This window comes from Ochotona curzoniae, unplaced genomic scaffold (assembly GCF_017591425.1).
Source record: "Ochotona curzoniae isolate NIBS_2020 unplaced genomic scaffold, NIBS_Ocur_1.0 contig_3176, whole genome shotgun sequence".
Lineage (NCBI taxonomy): Eukaryota > Metazoa > Chordata > Mammalia > Lagomorpha > Ochotonidae > Ochotona > Ochotona curzoniae.
This window is the reverse complement of record NW_024465746.1, coordinates 985,211-1,008,110: the sequence shown is the minus strand read 5'-3', so window position 1 is coordinate 1,008,110 and position 22,900 is coordinate 985,211. Positions and strand designations below refer to the sequence as shown.

At 49.9% G+C, this 22,900-nt stretch overlaps 1 protein-coding gene across 1 annotated transcript; it reads left to right on the top strand.

Annotated features, from left to right (window-relative positions):
* The first annotated feature begins 1,057 nt into the window (after positions 1-1,057).
* On the top strand, positions 1,058-22,218 carry NAPG (NSF attachment protein gamma). The gene is made up of 12 exons (XM_040979224.1): positions 1,058-1,149; positions 4,308-4,375; positions 7,090-7,174; positions 7,741-7,758; positions 8,402-8,432; positions 9,987-10,096; positions 10,223-10,289; positions 10,527-10,597; positions 15,717-15,795; positions 17,441-17,520; positions 17,965-18,094; positions 19,918-22,218. The coding sequence occupies exons 1-12, from the start codon at positions 1,094-1,096 to the stop codon at positions 20,059-20,061; spliced, it is 939 nt and encodes a 312-aa protein (XP_040835158.1). The 5' UTR covers positions 1,058-1,093; the 3' UTR covers positions 20,062-22,218.
* Positions 22,219-22,900: the final 682 nt, after the last annotated feature.

Sequence of the window (22,900 nt, the reverse complement as noted above, 5' to 3'; positions counted from 1 at the left end):
GTGCTGTTCAACCTCGCTCCCTTTTTTTCTGCCCTGCTGTTCCTGCTGCAGCCTCGGCTGCGACTGCCCTTCCCAGCCAGCCCTGCTGGGCTGGGGGTCGGCTGGGAGACCCAGGTCGGCCTGAATAAACTGCCTTTATGCGTTAGCGCTGATTTCAGACTCCTGATGATTTTCCAGGGATCTCAGAATCCTGCAGGACACATATGACAGATCATGGGATGTGTGCTGGACAAGGACAGTCAGGGACAGGCAGCGGGGTCTGGTTAAGTGCCGTGAGACCCAGGAGGAGGGGATGGAATGGCAGGGGGTGTAAAGTGGGGGGCTTGAGCAGCCCCAGCACGGATGTGATCCTGGCACGCGTGGCTGAGCCGGGTGTAAGAAAAGTCGATAGGAGGAATAGGAACGCTGTCCACGTCAAAATGGACTCAGTTGCTTCAGGCAGAAAAGAAGGAAGCTGAGAAACGATGGATAGATCCAGAGGCAGAGTTGCCTGGCAGTCACAGACTTGCCCGTGTCCAATACTGCCGCCTTTAACAGAAAGTCCTTCTGCAGAGCTGGTCACCCAGCAAGCAAGCGAGCCTTGCACCTGACTCAGGAAGACAACTGGGGTAAGCTGCGCGTCCCCTTTCCCAAACTGAGCCTGCCACAGCTCACTAATGGCCATGCCGGTACTCGGAAACACCCAGATCCTTTGGGGCAATCGCTCCACTCCTAATTTAGCTTGGCAGAAGGCTGGAAACAGAAATCACCGAAGAGCTACTGAACTCCCCGTGGACTGGAAATGGGAGTCAGACGTATTCCTCGCCAACAGCTCACCACAGGATAAAACACGGAAGTGCTTCTACAGCAGCGATCGGGGTTATAGTCCGTTTTGATTTAGCAGAAGGGATACCTAAAGGACTGGGATTCCAGCTACGGCACGCACAGGCTTCAGATCTCGTGGCCGACCGGGTGCCCGAGCTGCAGGCGGCGGGTTGGGCATGCTGTCCGCGCCGTCAGCGCTCTGCGCCGTCCCGCCTGCGCGGGCTGAGCCCTCCGGCCCTCCGTAGCCGCAGCGCCGTCCCTGCGTGCGCCGACGCTTCCGGCTGCCGACATGGCGGCGCAGAAGATCAACGAGGGGCTGGAGCACCTCGCCAAGGCCGAGAAGTAGTGAGTGAGGGGCTCCTGAGGGCACGGCTGGGGAGCCCCGCGTCCTCCGCGTGCGCGGGCCCCGGGGGCTTGGTGCTGCCCCACTGCTGCTGCGTGGGATGAAGGCCGACCCCAAGGGCCCTACCCCGCTGCTGTGTGGGGTACCGAGCCGTTCCCCGCAGCTGCTGTGTGGGGCGCGAGCCGTTCCCCGCTGCTGCTGTGTGGGGTGCGGGCCGACCCCAGGGGCCCTACCCCCGCTACCTCCCCAGCTGCATGGGAAGTGCCGGCACCCACAAGGGGTGGTGCCAGGCTGGAGGTGCGAGGTGGAGGCTTGACCTACGGAACCGCGGCGCTGCACCCTACTCCTCCTCCCCCGAAAGCTCTTAGTTTACCAGTGGGTCTGCCCATTGGATCGTGGGGGACTGGGTTGTTGCTGGGACCCTGCACCGAGGCCCTGGGGAGGGGATGATGGAGTGACCCCAGGTAGGTCCTCCCTCAGGAGCTGCAGGTCACCGAGCTGGTTGAGTGCTGGAGGGCAGGTGCATGCTTGGAGAGGAAGGAGGAAGGACAAGTCGGGATGATGGGGTGCAGGGAGAGGCAGCGCCGTGAGGTCTCTGAGCTGCTGACCTAGGCAGACATGACAGCGGCCTGTGTTGGGGCAGGATTCAGAGACTTTTAGCGGCCTTCATGACCCGCCTGGACTCAGCTGGGACGCTGGACTCCTGGGATTAACCTGGGGAGTGGAGTGAGGGAGAGGCCTTCAGGTAGGGATGCGTGGGCCCAGCTCGGTGCAGGGCTGGCTAGGGAGCTGTGGGTTGCACCTTTGCTTACTCAGTAGTGGTAGGTAAAATGGACCAGGAGCCTTGGAAAAGAAAATGCGATTTTTCTGTATTTTCTAGCGATGGTCTGTTTCCCTGTTATCAAGGCAGGCATTGGGTGTAAGGCGTCAGATGCTGTGTGGCTGCCGGCATCCCGTGCCAGGTTGACTGGCTCCTCTCTGCCCCATGGCAGCTGCCTGCCAGCGGGGACCGTGGCGGGGGTGGGGGGGTAGAGTTCTGGGTTCACAGCTGCGTCTTGGCACACCCACGCCGTCTCCCTCCCTGCAAATAATCTGATTTCTAAAAGCATCTATCCAAGTCTGATCTGAGGTGGCTTTGCTGGTGTGTGTGTGTGTGTGTGTGTGTGTGTGTGTGTGTGTGTGTGTTAATTTCCTTACTGATGCTTAGCACGCTCACAGTTACAGCCATTCAGCTAAGTGAAGCTGTGCATGGCTTTCCTCATCGCTGGTCTCAGACCTCTAGCACGTTGAGCAGCTGAGGGGTGACGTCTTGTTTGGTGGAGTTAATGTGCAGGATGTGATGAGTCCAGTGGTGGCGGGGTGGAGAATTTGAATTTGGCCTGATTGCGTATGGGTTTCTTTCGTTTTTTTTTTGGATTAGGCAGACCTCATTTTGAGCATTCTAGCTTTCTGAACAATAAGAGTCTCCAGAAGTTGAAAAAATTGCTTACAGATTTCAGTCTTGTGGCAGTGTATGCATAAACTAATGTTAGATATTAAATATGTTAATTGGCGCATCATTGCAGAATTTGGGCCTCAGGAGCACTTCCTCCAGCAGTAGTGAAATAACAGGTAACCTGAGCCCTTTCAGGGACCCCCAGCTTTGACTTGGACTGCTGTCGGGTTCCTGTGGAGCTGGGGGCATTCCATAAAAGCAAGGTTTCATCAATTGGATTGAAACTTAGAATTTAAGGAAGCATTCAACAATTCTTCGCCACCTCCAACTTTGACTCTGGTTGAATTAGCTTAAACTGTAAGTCTGGAGTTACTTCGAAATTTACAAAAAGAAAGAAACTGTTGCAGAAAGGGCAGGGCAGGTGAGGCAGGCAGGTGAGGCGTTGTTGATGCTTGCCCCGGGGTTTGGTGCCCCAGCCGCCAGCAGTGAGTGGTCCTGGAAGGCTGCTTCTCTCCTGCTGCTGAATCCTCCTCCTCCCTGCCCACCCGTCGCCGCTGGCCTCGGTTTGGCCCTCTCTCCACTCCCTCCGGGGTCTATACAGCCTTGAATCCCGACCCTTGGTTTGTGCTGGGATTCCACTGTGAAGCCGGTTTCTGGTTCTGGCAAGTTCTGAGAAGGTCTGGTGCTGCTGCGTGGGGGTCACTGTGTCCCTGGAGATCCTAACTTCACAGGCAGCAGGGGAAAAGGAGGTGGCATTTATTGTAAATAAGTTTGGACAGAGAGATGAGTAAGATCTCTTTTGAATGTGAAGGCTTCTTTTTAAAAAAGATTTATTTATTTGAAAGGCAGAGCGATATTGAGGGAGAGCAGAGACCAAGATCCTCCATCCTCTGGTTTACTTCCCACAGGCCTGCAGGGAGCGGAGTGGGCCAGGCCGAGGCCAGGAGCTTGGGAACCCCAGCTGGGTGTTCCGTGTGTGTGACAGGAACCCAAGTATTTCAGCCATCTGCTGCCTTCCCAGGCTTATTAGCAAAGAGCTGGATCAGAAGTGGAACAGCCAGAACTCGAACCTGCAATCGTAGGGAATGCCCTGTGTCCTGTCCAGCAGGACAGTCAACGGGGGTCGCAACCACCTAGGAGAGATTGGGGGACAAGAGACACGAAGAATGGACAGCAAGACAGGATGTCTGATCAAGCTGTCAGTTTATTGATTTTAATTGAGGGTTTTTATACTCTTCAGTAACTAAGGCTCAGGGAGGAAAGGAGAAACTAGGACACAAGCCATGGTCTCCAGACCGATTGTTCTTGAGCAGCCACCATATCAACAATAGTAACCAACATATCAACAATAGCATAGGTAATCAATAACAAGATGCCGGCAGGTACAGCATAAATCACATTCTAAAACAGTTGCTAGAAACAATTGAAGCTAAGTGTGTGATTAGTTTCATAACTTCTTTCCCAAGCATCTAGCCAGCCGGGGATTTTCCACTGGCCCATAGTTCTATATTCAAAATGGCTTCAGTGTGGCTATAGTACATGGCTCCTGACAGCCCTGAACAGGCAGTGGCTTGATACGCTGCACAGCAGTGCCAGCCCCGAGTATGTCCATACTGCATAATATGTGAAAGCTTTTATAAGTGTAGTTATACACATAGGAGTGTAGCTACATACTGTGTAAATGTAGTTAGTGACTTCCACTAAATGTGTTTTCTTTTATTCTAGCCTGAAAACTAGTTTTTTAAAATGGAAGCCAGACTACGACAGTGCTGCTTCGGAATACGGAAAAGCAGGTATTTGCAGCTTGACTTCTGATGCTTTTATGTGTACTCTGAAATAATCTGTAAAGCTCATCTTAAAGTGTAATACAGGGTATTAAAGTGTAATACAGGGTATGTCGCTCCGCACAAGCCGTGGCGTTTTCCTGCACTTGTCATTTGCCTGTGGGCTCGGGTGGGGCGGAGTCAGGGCGCCAGCTGCGGGTCCTGCATGTGGCGTGGGTGCTCTTGTCACTGTCGGCTTTATCCTTTGTGCCTAGGGCTACAGCCTTGAGGGTTGCTGTAGTCCTCTGTTGTGCTTGGTAGCAAATAAGAAATTTTCTTTACTTTTTTTTTTTTTTACTTAGCCTCATCCTGTGCAGACCTAGAAGTTTTGTTTCTCGCATGCTCTTTTTTTTTTTTAATTTATTTATTTATTTGTAAGTCAGATATACAGATATACAGAGAGGAGGAGAGACAGAGAAGAAGATCTTCCGTCCGATGATTCACTCCCCAAGTGAGCGCAACGGCTGGTGCTATGCTGATCCAAAGCCGGGAACCAGAAACTTCTTCCAGGTTTCCCACATGGATGCAGAGTCCCAAAGCTTTGGGCCATCCTCGACTGCTTTCCCAGGCTACAGGCAGGGAGCTGGAAGGGAAGTGGAGCAGCCGAGATTAGAACCGGTGCCCATATGGGATCCTGGCACGTTCAAGGCGAGGACTTTAGCTGCTAGGCCATGCCGCCGGGCCCTGTTGCATGCTTTTTTATGAGCCTCACTTTGAGACACATTGGGATGTATTTAGAGAGTATTAAAATTACGTGCATATTTTAGTGAATTTCTCTCTATGTAGGCGATGTTGAATATGACACGGAAAGGGAATCTGCTGAAGTTGGCATTCTGAGTTGTGGAGTGACTGGCCCTCTTTCCGGCTGTGAAGTGTGAGCAAGCTTGAAGTGCCCTGAGCAGTGTTTGTATTTCCGTGGCACTGGTGGCTGGCATCGATTAGCCAGGCAGAGGGCTCCTTGTGGGCAGGGGCCCAGGGCACCTTCACCTTGAGCTTCTCACCAACGCAGGGAGGAGTTAAAACTGACGAGTCTGAGGGCAGGTTTTCTGGCTGGAAGGAGCAATGGGAGGTTCATAGCTCCTGTTTAAAGATGCAAGTCTTTCAAGTCCAGGCTACAAATGGGCTTTACGCACAGCTTGTGGCTTATGTAAGGATGCCTTTCAACTGATATTTAAAAAATGCCTTCTCGGAGGGAAGTGTAACAGGCTTGGTTTCTTTGCCTGGAAGATCATCAACTTGTTTTTGAAAATAGTCCAGGTTAGATTTTCAATGAAAGCGTTCTTTTGCTTCTTTTCTTTAAAGGTTTCTGTAAAATATGTTTAATCAGTAGAATACATCCTTTAAAAATCTGGGTGTGAAATATGTATGGGATGGAAGCAGTTTCTGTATTTTGCTTGTTTTTAACATTTTGTTGAAGAATTTTGGATGTGTTTTGTAAGAAATAACACATTCCAGGCCCAGCATGGTAGCCTAGTGGCCCAAGTCCTTGCCTTGCAAGTGCCAGGATCCCATATGGGCTTTGGTTCTAATCCCGACAGCTCCACTTCCCATCCAGCTCCCTGCCTGTGGCCCGAGAAAGCAGTCGAGGATGGCCCAAAGCTTTGGGATCCTGTACCCGTGTGGGAGACCTGGAGGAGGTTCCTGGCTCCTGGCTTTGGATCAGCTCAGTACCTGTCGTTGTGGTCATTTGGGAAGTGAGTCATCAGATGGAAGATCTTCCTCTCTGTGTATCTGACTTTACAATAAAATAAAAAAATGAAAAGAAAAAAGAAACAACGCTTTCCTTAAAGCCGTCTGCTTTTGACTTCTCTGTGAGCACTCCTTGGTGAGGTTTTGGGCTGCTGGGGCTGTGTTCCAGTCTGTGAAGGTCTCGTCATCGTTGGCACTGGGATAGTAGGGAAGTTACGCGTTTGCGCATTTAAGTGGCTGTTCAATGAGAAGTGTTCTTATAAGCTAATGTGTTTATTGGTCCTTAGCTTATAAATAATTTTGAGTTAAGCTAAAGCACTTTCGGTTATTAAGCATAAAGCTAGCAAAATGAAATGCTGCCTTTGGGATGAAGGAGTTTGTTATCTGGGAGTGTTGATGGATTTACGTGGAAGTATCAGATCTGTTGCCAGTAATCAATGATTTTTTTTTTTTAACTTAAAGACTTTAAAACTTAAAAAAAAAAAAGATTTATTTATTTTTATTGGAAAGGTAGATATACAGAGAGGAGGAGAGACAGAGAGGAAGATCTTCCATCTGATGGTTCACTCCCCAAGCTGCCACAATGGCTGGAGCCAAGCTGATCCAAAGCCAGGAGTCAGGAGCCTTTTGCAGGTCTCCCATGTGGGCGCAGGGTCCGAACGACTTGGATGGTCCTCAACTGCTTTCCCAGGCCACAAGCAGTGAGCTGGATGGGAAGTGGGGCTGCCGGGATTAGAACCGGCGCCCATATGGGATCCCGGCATGTTCAAGACGAGGACTTTAACCACTAGGCCATCACTCTGGGCCCCTAAAACTTTTGATAACCATAAGTGTTGTAAGGAAATTGCTTTAGACAAGATTATATCTTTTTAGTGAAACTTCCCATGTGTTTAAGTAGATTTTAGAATGCTTGGTTTTGGTAATGATTCATTTGGCTAGTTTTTGCAGTGATCGAATTAAACATATCTTTTTTTTTTTTTTCCCTCCTGTTTCAGCTGTTGCTTTTAAAAATGCCAAGCAGTTTGAGCAAGCCAAAGACGCCTGCCTGAAGGAGGCTCTTGCCCACGAGAACAACAGGGCGTATCCTTCCCAGTCTCTGGGACGAAATACATAGATTCTCTCTGTCAGATCACCCCGCTATCTCTTCTTGCTATAGATTTGCTCTGTGGAGTAGAATGCTTTTAAATCACACAGTGCTCAGAAAAACGTTGAGTTTTAAACTCCGAAGGCGCCTTCCTCGTGCCCTTTGGCTGGCAGCTCTTCCCTGAGCTGGCGGGGCGGTGGTGGACGTGGGCTGTAGTTTCCAGTTCGGCTTCATGTTTCTCTGAGGAAGGGCGGGAGGTCTGTGGGCGTGTGCTGACCAGTGAACGGCGCAGGGATTGGAATTGCATCACCTGCTGTGTGGATTTATTTACGTTCTCCTGTAGGTATTTGAGATGAGACCTCTAAGTAGTTTCAAATATTGCTTTTTCCTGGCATATGTTAGCACTTCTTAAAAAATGTTTCTTATTGGCAACTATGGCCACAGTCGATTTGCATTGTAGTAAAATGGTTAAATCCACAGAGAACCGTTTCAAACCCATGCAGTTTAACTATCAATTTCATCTTTTTTTTCCCTTAACTTTTACTTTCCTGCCTCTATTCAGTCTTTTCCATGCTGCCAAGTAAGTAGTTCTGCACATTTTCATCTTTTTACGGTGTTTTTATCACTGTTTTCCTGTAGTTGAGTCAGTTGTTCCAAAGTTACATACTTACAAATAGCAAATTACTACTTTTATTATTATAATTATCGATAAATAACAAATTATTTTGTATTGGCTTAATTTATCTGTATTTAACCGACCTTGAAAAGCCAAGGTAGATGGGGTTTAAATGACACCCAGTGTATTTTTCAGGACCATTTGTCCTGTAACCTAAGTAAAGGGAATACATTAGGAGCCTTTTGTTTGCTGATAGTTAATTGTGCTCGTGGAAGAGAAGCACTGAGCTTTTAACTGCTTCTGCGGAAGGTATTTGTTTTAAATCATAGTGATCAGTGCATCCATTGGAAAACCCACCTAGCCTCGATAAAACCCCTTCAGTGCAAATAGCTGATGTTTCAAGGGCGTCATTTCTCGTTATACATAAAAACCAAACCAAAAGCCACAGTCAGTGACGGCGTGTACTAACGCAAGCCTGGCTTGGTGCATCGTCCCTGAACAGTTTATTGAAATCAGTTCCCCCACCAGCCGTAGCTTCATTAGCAGTTCTCGTTTGTGTCTTCAAGACCTCATCAGAGAAATTCTTGTCGTTTGTTTGTTTTTGCAGAGCTTATGAGCAGGCCGGCATGATGCTGAAGGTCAGTGATGTTGGTGTGTGGAGGGCAAATGGACTGTGTGGTTAACGTAGGATTTATATTGAAGCGCAACAGTGTCCTTCGTGTGAGCCGATGGCCCGTCAGAGTGACACTCACTGGACCTACAGGGTACAGTCTGCGTCCACGGCAGTGGGGGAACAAAGTAGAACCTAGGGCAACGTGTTAGAGGGACCTGGAAATAGAGTTGTACACGGGGACCCCGGGCCGGATGTGTATGGCTAAAGGAAGAACTGTAAGGCGTACCGCCTCGCGTAGCAGAACTGAAGGACATCTTAACGTAGTAAAAATGGTTAAGTGGGGATATTGTCTTAATTGTGGGTCATATGAAAGACTGGGAGCAAAGAGAACCAGACTCAACTGGTGGTTTGGGGCTAGGGAGGTTTGGCCAATAGGCTTCTGCTGCCTGTCGAACTTCTACTCTGTGAAAACACGCTGAGAATCGGGATCCTGTGGGGTGAAGGCAGAACATAGGATTCCATGGCAGTGAGTCAAAGCAGCAACTGAAATGAACCGATTGCCTTTCTGTTCTTGTATTTTCTGGAGTGGTAAACTTAATGTTGGATTGCTTTTTCTTTCAGATTTGTTGATTTATTTAGGAAGAGTAACAGAGAGAGAGAAAGAGGTGTGATCCACTAGGTCACTCCTGAGATGGCTTGTAATGGCCAGTGCTGGGCCAGGCCAAAGGCAGGAGCCAGGGGCTCTGTCCGGGTCAGGACGTAGATGGGGCGCAGGGAGGCAGGCGCTTCGGCCACCTGCTGCTGCTTTGCCCGGGCCGCTGGCTGGGCGAGCTGCAAGGGAGGCGGGGCAGCCAGGACGTGAGTGACGCCCCTGTGCGGTGCTGGTGGTGCTGGTGTCGCATTTGGCGGCTCTGTGCCACTATGCTGGCCCTGGATTCCTGGATCTCTTGTTATTGCATTTCAGTAAAGCTTTTCTTTTTAATTTCTATGACTTTTAAAAAAAGTTAATTTACTGGCTTGTTTCCGTGACTGTGTTTATTGCAGGACATGTTCAGGGAAACAATCAAGGAAAGTAATAGGTGATGATAGGCCCAGTTAAAGGAATCCCAGTTCTCCGAATGTATCATTAAGAGTATTGTTTGCAACGCTGTTTTGTTGCAAACGTGAGACAGTCATCAAAATTTTTAGTTGGGAAGTGTTTAACTATAATGCAAGTTTATGATAAACTTATATACCGCTGAGCTAAAACCATGCTGGCTAAACTTACAACTGAGTTGATATTTGATGGTGTCCATTAGGTTGCTAACAGTTCCTTAGAAACGATAATTGCCTTGTTACTATTAATGGTAAGAATTCCTCTTAGAGCCAGAAGTGCTGGGGATTCGCTATGACTTCCTGCTGGGAGTTAGGGAGCACCCAGGGTCTGCAGGAGTCTCCTTGTGCCTGATCAGCAGTGCTGGGACCCCGATTCCTGGAGCCTGCTTCATACTGCTGCTGCTCGGCTGCGGATGGATCCTCACCGGAATTGCTTGTGGAGAACTCTGCCTGTCTCGCATTGATGGACTTTCTGTGTCCATAGGAAATGCAGAAGCTGCCAGAGGCTGTTCAGCTGATTGAAAAAGCCAGCATGATGTATCTGGAAAATGGTACCCCCGACACGGCGGCCATGGCCTTGGAGAGAGCCGGAAAGTGAGTAGGGGGCCGTTAGTTGGAAGCAAGGGCATCCCCATGAAAACCATTATTGTTTTGTTCAGTAGAGCTCTTCAAAGAACAAGTTTTGTATTTCTCATTTAAGTCAAACCTCCTTTGTTTCAGGCTTATAGAAAATGTGGATCCGGAAAAAGCGGTACAGCTGTACCAGCAGACGGCTAACGTGTTTGAGGCGAGTTTGACTTCCTTTCTTTCATTACTTAGAACGTTTAGAATCTTAATATATGGGGAGCAGACAGGGCTGCGTTGTCAGCCTCTCGTGCTCCCCACTGCTCCCCAGTTCTCTCTGAACGGACCAGCCCCTTCAGCGCCCCTGACCGTGGTCCACAGCTGCTGTTCTCCAGAGTGATTCTTGAGATGAAAGGATGCCCGCGTGCAAGTGGCAACCCTCTGTCTTTGATCCTTTCAGAATGAGGAGCGCTTACGGCAGGCAGTTGAATTACTAGGAAAAGCCTCAAGGCTGCTGGTGCGGGGACGCAGGTATGTCTTCAGAACCCAACCTGTGTGTCTGTGTGTCAGACACAAAGCATAAAAAGATGCGCTGTTTTGAAAGTGAACAGGCAAATGCGGTGTGCATTGCGTTACCGGTGCACGTCAGCCGGGCTGAGAGGTGGCCGGCCGTGGGGAGGGTTGCTTTTTCTCTGTGTGTGGGGTAAGTGGCAGGGATGCCCTACGCGCTCACCCGGTGACAGGTCCTTGGCAGCCAGAGAGTGCCATCTGGGAGGGAGTTGCCCGTGTGTGTTCTCCTTGCTGTGTTTGACCTTGGGAAGGTGGGCTGCGATTCTCCTTTTTTTTTACGTGCAGTTTATGCTCACAGTTTGTGTCAATAATAAAATCCTGCTTGCTGAGTTCTCATTTAACAATGCTTGAACACCTTTAGGAGCTTGGGATTCTGGAGAGAGAGAACTGAATTGAAACCTAACTCAAGCTGTGTTGTGTCAGGGATTAAAGCAGTGATCACTGTTGCTGTTTTTTTTTAAAGGTTTATTTATTTTATACTGGAAAGTCAGATAGAGAGAGGGACAGAGAGGAAGATCTTCCACCCGATGATTCACTCCCCAAGTGAGCCGCAACGGCCGATGCTATGCCGATCCGAAGCCAGGAGCCAGGAGCTCTTCCGGGTCTCCCGTGTAGGTGCAGGAACCCAAGGCTTTGGGCCACCCTCAACTGCTTTCCCAGGCCACAAGCAGTGAGCTGGATGGGAAGCAGGGCTGCTGGGATTAAAACCAGCTCTCGTATGGGATTCCGGTGCATTCAAGGCGAGGACTTTAACCATTATGCTATCACGTTGGGCCCAGTCACTAGAGTCATCCCTGCCAGTGGCTGCCAGATGCAGAGTGACTGACCCATGAGGCGCTGCCAGGCGCTGGCTCTGCTGAGCAGGACAGTGTAGCTGGGCGGATGGCGGGCAGCTCCGCGTGCCTCTGGCTCTTCTCCTTTGCCCAGCTCGTGGTGGGCCTGCATTGCTCCCCACGCCTGTCTACCATCCCGCGTGCTGGGGGCTCTGCTGCAGGGAGGGCGGGCAGTCACTGGAAAGAGGCAGCAGTTCATTACCGCTCCTGGGGCAGTCTGCTCTGCTTCAGCCAGCCTAAAGCTTTCCTGGTTTTCACATTTCTCTCTCTTGGTTCCCAAACTGTAGATATCTCAGATGGTGTGTCGGCAGGAGCAGCATAGGGTCCGAGCGTTCAGGACCTGCGGGAGTGGTCAGCAGGGACCGTTCTGCATGTGGCATCCTTACATGTGGCATTGACTGCGTTCTGAACATGTCCCTAGCTGGTGTTGACTTGCGAAAACAGCTGTCATCAAGTGAGCAGGGAGCTCCTCTCAGGCCGTGCTGGGGGAAGTGCCACCTGCTGAAGCCAGGCGTGTCAGGTGTGTGGGCGTGCTTAGGCGCTGCACGCTGATGAGGCCAGGGCAGCAAATGGTCCGGTTTACATTTTGATATTGTTGGGGTTTTTTTTCCCTTTAGTAAAACATGGTTTTATGTAGTATCTTCTCCAGTATTTGAGCAAAAAATTGATCTTATGGACATACATATTTGATTTGTGTGACAGCATGAAAATGGATTTAAATTTATTCAGGAATGTGAAGACTTTGGATATTTTGGAAAGTTTTCCTGGGAACCTGTGGTATGAAAGAATTCATTGCCACCTAGTACTTCTTTGAGGACTTTAAGTAGTGCAGACTAGGAAAAAGCATGCATGATTGATGTAAAGGAAAAGGTAATGAGATAGCTATGTGATACTGAATGTTATATGTAGACTGTGATTATAATTTGCTTGGAGTTCACTCGTAGCCTAAATAAATAGATGATAAGTATATGCTATTCACAGTTCCCTCTTACTCATAGGGTATGGCATAGCATTTTAAATTGGATGCTTGTTATATTTTATTACTCCACTGTCTACATGAGAAATGGTAAGATTTAGCCCTAATACCTTAGTTTATATGTTAGTATGGCAAATGGCACTGCTTGTTTGGTGTTTTATACTTTCCTGGTTGTCTTTGCGTTCGGTGCCCTGTGATGGAGAAGTGTTTCCGAGTGTAGGCGACATCCGTCCTGGCTCGGTGCCCTTCGAGACCAGGCCTCTCCAACAAGCTGGTCGTGGCTTCAGTGCCCTCAATGCAAGACGGACACCCCTGAGCTGGCATATGGTGTATATTCCCAATGAACTCAGATCCCACATAGCAAAGAGAAGTGCCTCTACCAGTTGAGGGACACAGTCGACAGGTCATCTTACAGAGAGAGCTGGTGGCGTGGATGTGGACCAGGTGTGTGCTTGGGCGGCGTGGGTGTGGATGAGGTGTGTGCTCGTGTGACATGGGTGTGGACGAGGTGTGTGCTCGGGTGGCGTGGGTGTGGAGTAGTAGGGAGAGTCCCTGGGCTTCTGTATCAGGCAGCTGTCCTGTCCTGGTTTAACTGCTAATGCATCAGTGACGGTAGGAAGGTTAGTTGGGAGTATCATGAATAGTCTGACAAGTTTTGTGGGAAGTGGAAAGTATGTTTTGGGGTTCAGGAAGTAGTGGGGTTGAGGGGAAGAGTTTGAGTCATGCCTGGGATCTGTTGAAGCTTGCTGAGCGAGGCTCAGTCTCTCGCAGGCATCCGCTCGCTGGGGGCTTAGAGTCTGCTTTGTTTTGTTTGGGTCTGACTCTGCTTTTGAATGACAGGAAATAAAAATAATTTATTGTGTCTTCAACAAAACCAGATAGATTATGTTAGGAGCATTAAGAATTATCTGATGGAAAAGTAAAAAACATTGTATCTCATTGTAACTAACATAATTTCCTGAATATATTTGAAAAGGGTTTTATATGCCAAGTTCATGGACTTTAAGCAAAGTTGATTAAATTTTTTACTGTGGACCCATATAAGTGCATAATATTTCTCTTGGCTGTTTTTTTACATTGATAAAAGCATGAAGAAATGCTATATTTCTGTCAAGGAAATAAATCATGTTCCAGACCTAAGCTTTATGGTAAATATATGTACAGCTTAAAATACTGAGATTCCTGCTAGGGTGATCTAATCCAGACATTCGTTATGTCTGTAGAATATTCTGATTTATTTTGTAAACAGCATCTGTAATTATTTCATGTGATACTTGTGTTCCCCACACTGGATTTTTTTTTTGTTTTTTTTTTTTTTTAACTTTTAAAACAAATTGACGCAAACTTAGCAGCTTCGAACAGCTCTCACTGATGACTGCTCGGTCTCTGTGAGACAGAAGCCTAGCTGTCGTGTAGCTGGTTCCTCTGTGCAAAGCTGAGGGGCCCGATGGCTCTGCCTGCCATCAGGTCTGGGTGCTCTGCAGGCCCACTCCCGAGTGATCGGCAGCTGTGTCACTAGGGTCCTGTGCTCCTGCTGCCTGTGCGTTTCCCGGGCAGAGCGGTTGGGTTTAGCAGGTGCCTCCCACTCCTGAGTGTGTGCCCTGTGGGAGTCTTTTCCTGATAGGAGGCTGGTGGCGGCACCTCTGTCTGGTTCCAGAATTTGACTTCAGGACTCACCTGCTGAGGTCAGGCCCTGCAGACAAAGCTGTTTGCTCACTCGGAGGCACCTGATGACTGTGGCGTCATAGGCACGAGGTGGCATCAGATTCAGAGGTTGTCTCCACACTCGGGGTGTGGTTATAGAGTGACCTGGGGAGGCGAGGGTGGTGAGGGCAGTCAGACTTCCGCACAACTCACAACAGCTCACAACCGACCATGCTCCAACAGTCTGTCAGATTTGAAACTTGAGAACGCATTTCACCAATGAGCTTTATTGTAGCACACATTAAGTTGCCAGACACAGCCCACAGAACTTCAGTTTAATTCACAGTGTGGATAGCAGTATTAACCATAAGCCAAGCCTTGTATGGAGTGGAGCTTTATGACATTATTGAACTTTGATTTTGACCAGAGCACGTCGTCTTCCTTAGCTGTGAGGTTGTGTGGACTCCTGGTGCTAAGTCACTCGGTCATTGCTTCTGTGACCTCGGGCCATCTGTTGGGATGACAGAATGGAACAGGCCGAAGATTCATCCAGTTACAAGTTACTGAGGGAGTTTGGAATTTGGAGTAGAGTCAAACAGTAAGGGTAGGGCAGCGGGGAGCCTGTGAGGGCTTGATGGGAATCACAGGAGGTGGATGGGGAGTTTGAGGGAGAAGTTTGGTGATTCCCCTGGCTTTGTATTTTGCTGTTGGAAGAAGAGAGTAAAAGGAAATTGAGAGTAGATAGAAAATACACTGTTGCAGACCAGCAGTGCAGCGAGGATTGCGTGTTGCACACCAGCGGTGCAGTGAGGATTTTGTGTTGCACACCAGCGGTGCAGTGAGGGTTGTGTGTTGCAGGCCAGCGGTGCAGTGAGAGTTGCGTGTTGCACACCAGCGGTGCAGTGAGGGTTGCGTGTTGCACACCAGCGGTGCAGTGAGAGTTGCGTGTTGCACACCAGTGGTACAGTGAGGATTGCGTGTTGCACACCAGTAGTGCAGCAAGGATTGCGTGTTGCACACCAGCAGTGCAACAAGGATTGCGTGTTGCAGGCCAGTGGTGCAGTGAGGGTTGCGTGTTGCAGGCCAGTGGTGCAGTGAGGATTGCGTGTTGCACACCAGCGGTGCAGTGAGAGTTGCGTGTTGCACACCAGCGGTGCAGCGAGGATTGCATGTTGCAGGCCAGCAGTGCAGTGAGGATTGCGTGTTGCACACCAGCGGTGCAATGAGGGTTGCGTGTTGCACACTAGCAGTGCAGCGAGGGTTGTGTTGAGTTGGGCAGGCAGCAAGTGCTGCTCTGTGGATGGTCTCTATGTGGGAGGGAGGAAACGTGGTGGTGAATTCTGAAACTGTCTCCAGCACGTCCTTGAACTGGACAGGTGCTCCTGTGGGGCGGCCCGTGCCGTGCGTGGGGCTCTCTGTGCGGGCTAGCCCAATCCTGAGTTCCTTGGCTGTCATCGTGAGGCCTGCAAAGGGAGAGTCAGCAAAGGCAGGGGTGAGGGGAGCAGGCGGCACTCGGCACCCATCCTCTTTGTTTCTCTAGTGTCTGTGACGGGAGGGCCACAGCAGAGCTGGCCTCTGCCAGAAGCCGTGCACACTGCCTTGTCTCACGTGTCTGTTTTGTCTTCAGGTTTGATGAGGCAGCCATCTCTATTCAGAAAGAAAAAAATATTTACAAGGAGATTGAGAATTACCCAACTTGTTATAAGGTATTCTTTAAAAGTGCTCATTTTTGGTTTTTAATTGAATAATGTTTCATATATGCTGTAAATACTTAACATAGGATTCTGTAATGCTCTGTATATTTCTGTAAAATAATACATGGTGGGTTTGCACTTTTGACCAAGGTAGAGTCAGCCCATGACAGCCTGTCTCTTGGTTACAACTAAACCAGTTGATCAAATATAGGAATACCCCAGGCTGAGAAGGAAGTGCAGGCTGACTGAGGAGGCAGTGGGCCCTGGGGAGGCAGTGGGCCCTGGGGTCCTGGGGAGGCAGCGGGTCCTGGGGAGGCAGCCGATCCTGGTCCTGGGGAGGCAGTCGGCCCTGGGGAGGAAGTCGGCCCTTGGGAGGCAGCGGGGAGGAAGCGCTGTGGGAAGGGAGTGGCCAAGCCGAGAGGATCCCCCAGGCGCAGGAATGCAGCCCTCTGGAGGAACCCTGGCTTAGCAGAGTGAAGGGAGGAAGAGGCCCATTGTTTCCACTTGCGTGCACTTGCTGCGTTAGTGGTGGCTCGGTGAGTACAACTCTAAATGGAGCCTCATCTCGGGCTGGAGGAGCAGAGAGGATGAAGCTGAGAGAGTAAGGAGAAAACGCCGAGAAGGAGTGGTGGAAAAGGGGGCCCCCCACCTTGTGGCCCACGCAGTCTTCGTCTTCACACTTCAGCCATGCGTGCATGACAAGGCCCGAAGGAGGGTGCAGTTTTGAGAGAGATTTAAACCACAGTCCATGTGTCACACTACCCCTTAAAGGGTGCATACATGGGCCAGACCCAGAATAGCATAGCAGAGGATTTGAACTAAGGACCTTGCCTGCTCCCCGTCCCCCGGTGACAGCTGCTGTCTGTACCTGATGGTGGTGGCTGTGTGCTGAGAACCACGTGACATTCACAGATCACATGCAGGGCCAGGGCAATGGGAGCCGCTCCTTAAAGAAAATCCCAGAACAGTCCAGGTGTCAGAATGAACAGACTGTGAAACAGCTGTGTGACTGCTCCGGGAGGAAGAAATACATTAAAACGCATGGAGAAGAACTGTTGTTTTTAGAGGAAAATTGTATTTCAATGCAGACAGTCAAAATGAAGTCAGAGTTTTGGGACTGGGAATTGTAATGCCTGAAATAAGATAATGAGCGAGCATTATCTCATGATAAAGGTGACAGAAGGGCCAGTCGACTTCTGAAGATAGGTTTGTGACAGGTGCCCAAAGAATGGAGAGCCGCAAAATGGAACGTACTTTAGGAAGAGCTGTTTTGCCGTGAGATGAGTTTCAGGGGCGTAACTATCTTTTGAATTCCCTTTCATAGATACTTGAAGGGCACTCAGTCCTCAGGAGTGGCCCTCCCACTGGCGGTGGCAGCACTGGCAGGGAGCGTGTTAGCGTGGCAGAGGCTCGGGCAAGCGTCCAGCCCACGCAGCCAGTCTTCGTTTCAGGGACACCCCTGTTCCGTGCACACTAGAGTGGGTGATCTGTCTGAGATTTTTCTCTCAGTGTCCTGTGTTACTGCAGAATTAATTGGTGTCACTGAATACAGACTGAGACTCTGAAGGTTCAATTGTGGGTGTTTGTAACACTTCCAGCAAACTGACGTGGCTAAGTAGACAAAACCTTGGACTGTAATCACCTCTCTTTGTTTTAGAAAACAATCGCTCAGGTCTTGGTTCATCTGCATCGAAACGACTACGTGGCTGCGGAGCGCTGTGTCAGGGAGAGCTACAGGTAGGAGGCTGGCTGCTGCGGGTCCCAGCTGCTGGGGCAGTGTGAGCTGTGTGGTGCCCTCCTGGCAGCACCCACCACCCTCCCCATGGTTGGCACAGCACCATTTGTACTGGCCGTTTCTTCCCCGAGTTTTTCTCTCCGGGACATCTATGAGAAGGAATAATTTTTAAGCCTTTTTTAAAAAAAAAGGAAAATGCAGACTGCCCACCCCAGGTATATCAACATGAGGGATGCCCACGTTGGGGTTTATGAAAAGAGCAGTCCAGCCTAGGCACTGCTGACACTGTGAGCGGGAGCCTTCCGGAGGCCTTCCTGGGCACTGCAGCTGGGCACCGCATCCTCACCCGCCCCACCCTGGGCTTACGGTCTAACGTCTGCCTTCTGCTGGGCACGAAATCCTGCCCAGTGGAGAAGCATTCTTGTAAGGACTTGTGCTTCCTGCAGCATCCCGGGCTTCAACGGGAGTGAAGACTGCGCCGCCCTCGAGCAGCTTCTTGAAGGGTATGACCAGCAAGACCAAGATCAGGTGTCCGAGGTCTGCAACTCACCGCTCTTCAAGTACATGGACAATGACGTAAGTGGCCCTTGGGCGCGTTCTCCATGTGAGCGTTTTACAGTGGGGCTCGTGTGATGTTTTTCACATCCAGTGATACCCTCGAAGGGATCGACCCCTCTCCTGAGCTTCCTGCAGATTTAAGTAATTTGATCTACTCAGGCATCCGTCTAACTTAGTTGACAGTATACGTATTTCATTTTTTTATTTGAAGGGCAGAGACAGGGCTAGTTCCCCCTTCCAGTGCCTACAACAGCCAGGACTGGGCCAGGCCAAAGCCAGGAGAGCCTGCATCTCATTGTGTGTCTTGCACGTAGTGGGAAGGACTGAGTCCCTGCTGCTTCCCACGGACAGTGTTTGCAGGAAGGTGGATTGGAGGCCACCCTGGGATTAAACCCAGCTGCCCTGTATGGGATGCAGGCATCCCCGCCACGGCTGAAGTGCTTCCACAGGCAAACCTTTAATTCAGCCTAATTTCTCAGTTTCTCCTCCCATCTCTTGTTCTCTGTAAGCTGTTTGGTTTATAAGTTTCTTTTGGGATCCCCATCTGAAGGAGGCCCACCAAATAGTAGCCTCCATAATTCAGAAGATCTGGGGACAGCGCACAGTCAGTGCAGGCTGTGAACCGACCCAGTGGATCACCTGTTGGGAGAAGGCTCCTGGGATGCAGCTGGTGCACCTCAGGGGGCCGTGGCTGAGTGTGTCACTTCCCATTTTCCTTCTGAAGTGCGTCTGTGAGCACCAGTCTGCTCTCGTAACTTCAGAGTCTTATCAGAGTAACAGAGCAGTTCTAAGGTCTTTGATTTTTTTTTAACAATAAAAATGTATGGAAGTCATCTTTTTCTGCACAAATTCATATATAGACATTGGTAGATTGAATGTTTTAAAAAAATCTCTAGGGTGTGCCCTTTTATTCAATAGAACTTTACATTTTATAGCTGCTGTGTTACCTCACTCAGTTTATCCAGATTATCTCAGATTCTGCAGTGTGGCAATAATTGATGTTTTTAGTAGTTGTATTGCTGCCACATTGCGGTCACAAGGCATCTGCCACCTAGCGCCATTGTGCTGCTTTTCTGTCTCTGTGGTAGTCTGGGGGAGGAGGAGGGGGAGGTGCTGTGTCCTCCCTGAGGGGGAGGGGGAGGAGGAAGAGGAGGGGGAGCTGGTCCTCCCTGAGGGGGAGGGGGAGGAGGAAGGGTAGGGGGATCTGGTCCTCCTTGATGCGGAGGGGGAGGAGGAAGAGGAGGGGGAACTGGTCCTCCCTGATGGTGAGGGAGAGGAGGGGGAGGAGGAAGAGGAGAGGGAGCTGGTCCTCCCTGATGGTGAGGGGGAGGAGGGGGAGCTGGTCCTCCCTGAGAGGGAGGGGGAGGGGGAGGAGGAGTGCTGTGTCCTCCCTGATGGGGAGGGGGAAGGGTAGGGGGAGCTGGTCCTCCCTGATGGTGAGGGAGAGGAGGAAGAAGAGGGGGAGCTGGTCCTCCCTGAGGAGGAGGGGGAGGAGGAAGAAGAGGGGGAGCTGGTCCTCCTTGATGGGGAGGGGGAGGGGAGGAGGAAGAGGAGGATGAGCTGGTCCTCCCTGATGGTGAGGGGGAGGAGGGGGAGGAGGAAGAGGAGGGGGAGCTGGTCCTCCCTGATGGGGAGGGGGAGGAGGGGGAGCTGGTCTTCCTTGATGGGGAGGGGGAGGAGGAAGAGGAGGGGAGCTGGTCCTCCCTGAGAGGGATAGGGAGGGGGGGAGGAGGTGCTGTGTCCTCCCTGATGGGGAGGGGGAGGGGAAGAGGAAGCCGATGCTGAGCTGTGGGGTGGGCTTGTGGCCCTTCAGCTCTCAGGGGTGTGTGTTCTCGTTGCAGTATGCCAAGCTGGGGCTGAGCTTGGTCGTCCCAGGAGGGGGCATCAAGAAGAAGTCACCTGCCACACCCCAGGACAAACCTGCTGGCGTCAGCACCGCAGCGGCCGAGGAGGAGGAAGACGAGTACTCCGGAGGGCTGTGCTAGTGCTCCACCCGCAGCGCCCAAGGGCAGAACAGGAAGGAGCTCCTCAGGCTTGGGACTGGGGCCCGGGGACTTTGCTTCGTAACGTCAGGATTTGGAATGCTCGTGCAGACCCCATTTCCGTTACCAATTCTCCAAGTCAGCCATTGTACCTGCTCCCTAGAAGTGATGGGTTGGGGTTTTTTTTTTTGTTTTTTGTTTTTTCATGACAGGAGCAAGAATTAGAACATGTACTGCCATGTTAAATACAGTTGACTTTAAAATTTACGAGCCGAACTTTAGCCTGAGTACATTCTGAAGAACTGGTGGGGATTCGACGGGCGCTCCTCGAGTGTGTTGGTAGAGCGTTCTCTGCACTTCATTTCATAACTGCTGCTAGAAGTAAGCTCTATTGGTAAAATAATATATGTATATATATAGATATTGTTTTAAAATGGGGTTTTTTTTTGTATTGAAGAGGAAATGTGTCCCCTATGATGTCAGAAAATATTTGAGTTGTCCAGTCTTTTCAGAAGTGAGGTTGGACAGGAAGCTGCTTGGAGCCTTACAATGTTAGTCCGGAAAAGATGCAGCGAAGCCGTCATGTGTGAGCTGGCAGAGCCACGGGGAGCAGGACCAGTCTGTAACTGCGTGCTGTCCTCATGGGGCGCCTGTTCCTTCCGTCCTAGACTCCAGGCTGGCTTAGTTTTTATATAGTGGGAACATGCTTAGAAAGTGATTTTAAGCATCCTGAGAGATGATAGTATCATAATTCTAGTGCATAATGCACTTTTTCCTCCCAGAATAATTTCTCATTTATTTTGAGTTGTAACTGCAAACATCAAGCTGAGGCAGGAAATGGTGTATGCTACAAAAAGTTGGTTGAAGGGGGAGAATTATTTTTGAAAGACGTGTTTAAAACACCACACTATCAGCATTTTATACCTTATGCTTATTTCCAAAAACATGCCTTTGTAGCATTCCTTTTTTTACTTTAATTGGACAGAGGGTACCAGCGGCAGTATGCTTTGTTCTGGCACGCACGCCCTGTCGCTAGCCTCACTGCCAACACTGAGGGGAGTCGGGCTCAGGCACAGCCGGCCTTCTCTGGGGGTGTGCCTGGGTGGGTGAGGCCCGTGCACAGCCCCCCTCGGGTCTCCTGGAAAACACTAAATCACCTTGTGTCTCCCACGATGACTTGCAGAGCTCTGCAGGTACTCGGCTCATCTTCAAGGCCATTACGGAGATCATGAATGAGCCAAATAAAGCTGTATCTAAGGTTTTCTTTTTCAAGACAGATCCTGTCATTCTGATACCCTTTTTTTTTTAACTTTTAAAACATTTTTATTTTATGATGCAATTCCTTAGGCTCTAGGATTCCCCCCCAACCCCCCTGCTAAGTCCCTTCCCCTCACTAATTCCCCGTGTCATTACAGCAGCGTAGGGCCTTGTGGGCAGTGCCACGTCCATCAGTCAGCTGAGTGTGTCCTGACAGTGCGGATGGCGCAGACCCTGACGGCCGGCAAGAACCTTCCCGAATCACTCGAATACTCGTTTTAGCTGACTAGTCTCGGCAGATTTAGCAGCACTTTACAGACCGAATAGACCATCACAAACCCAGAAAAAATTGTTTTCATGTTAACTCTCCTTGCATAGTGTAAATTTAAACAAATCCATGCTTTCCATCACAGCAGTACCCCTGAGCTTCAGGCAGCATAAGCAGCCTGTCCCTCGGCCGCCTCTGCCCACGAGCACGTTCCTTGGATGGCAGGGTCGTCATGTAGGGTGTCTAATGAAAAACATTGGTTCCATAAGCATCGTTTTCTTTTCTGTAAGTCTTTTTTTTTTTTCCTGAGAGTACAGTCAGAAATGGAAAACTCTGTGTTTACAAGAAAAATGGTTTTCTAAAACCATTGTGTCATCCGTTTTACCCAATGAGAGTGCATGAATATGCTCAGAATCTAGTATTCAGTGTTCTCCTATCCTGTACGTCTACAGAATATGCTTAATATATTGGATTTATTTGTACATACTCAGATTGGTATTTGTGTATGGAATTCTGTGCTGTATTCCTTCTATTTCCCTACTCTTTGATGAGTGGGATATTAAGTGTATAGATACAGAAATACAAATTACTGTTCCTGTAGGAAGGTGATTATGAAAATAAAACCTGGAACTACACAAGCATAGTGATTTGGATTCTTTAGTTCCGTACTTTGCTTTCTTTGGGACTCAGCTGCCTTTGGGAAAACACCGTTAAGTTACCGCAGTGCTGACGGAAGAGCTCCCAGGAGAGCAAGCACTGCAGTTAGCAGACTGAGCAGCCTCATGCGAAGGCCCTTGCTCTGGAGCTCCGTGTGGGTACACTTTGATCACTGGCAGGTCACCTAGGCATCTGTCGGACAGTTCCTGTGCCTGTCCTGACCTTGACAGGATAAAAACCCACAGTAAAATTTGATAACCTGGATTTGAAGAATTTGGAGTAAGAATTGAGAAGGAGTGATCCTTGGGCATGTGCGGTCTGTGTCTCTTCAGGACACTCGGTGAACTGTGGGTGCTGTGTGCTCCCCGTGGGTGCTGTGTGCTCCCTCTGGGTGCTGTGTGTTCCCCGTGGGTGCTATGTGTTCCCTGTGGGTGCTGTGTGCTCCCTGTGGGTGCTGTGTGTTCCCTCTGGGTGCTGTGTGTTCCCTCTGGGTGCTGTGTGTTCCCTCTGGGTGCTGTGTGTTCCCTCTGGGTGCTGTGTATTCCTTGTAGGTGCTGTGTGTTCCCTGTGGTGTCTGGCTGTCTGATGAGCTGCCCCCTTGTGGTCCCGTAGTCCAGACCCTGTGCTAAGGAACGGCTCAGCATTGACTCACTGGATGGA

Coding starts and splice junctions, on each gene's coding strand:
- NAPG (XM_040979224.1), top strand. CDS start 1,094: ATGGCGGCGCAGAAGATCAACGAGGGGCTGGAGCACCTCGCCAAGGCC. Junction 4,376..7,089: donor TTCGGAATACGGAAAAGCAG/GTATTTGCAGCT, acceptor CTCCTGTTTCAG/CTGTTGCTTTTAAAAATGCC. Junction 10,290..10,526: donor AGACGGCTAACGTGTTTGAG/GCGAGTTTGACT, acceptor TGATCCTTTCAG/AATGAGGAGCGCTTACGGCA.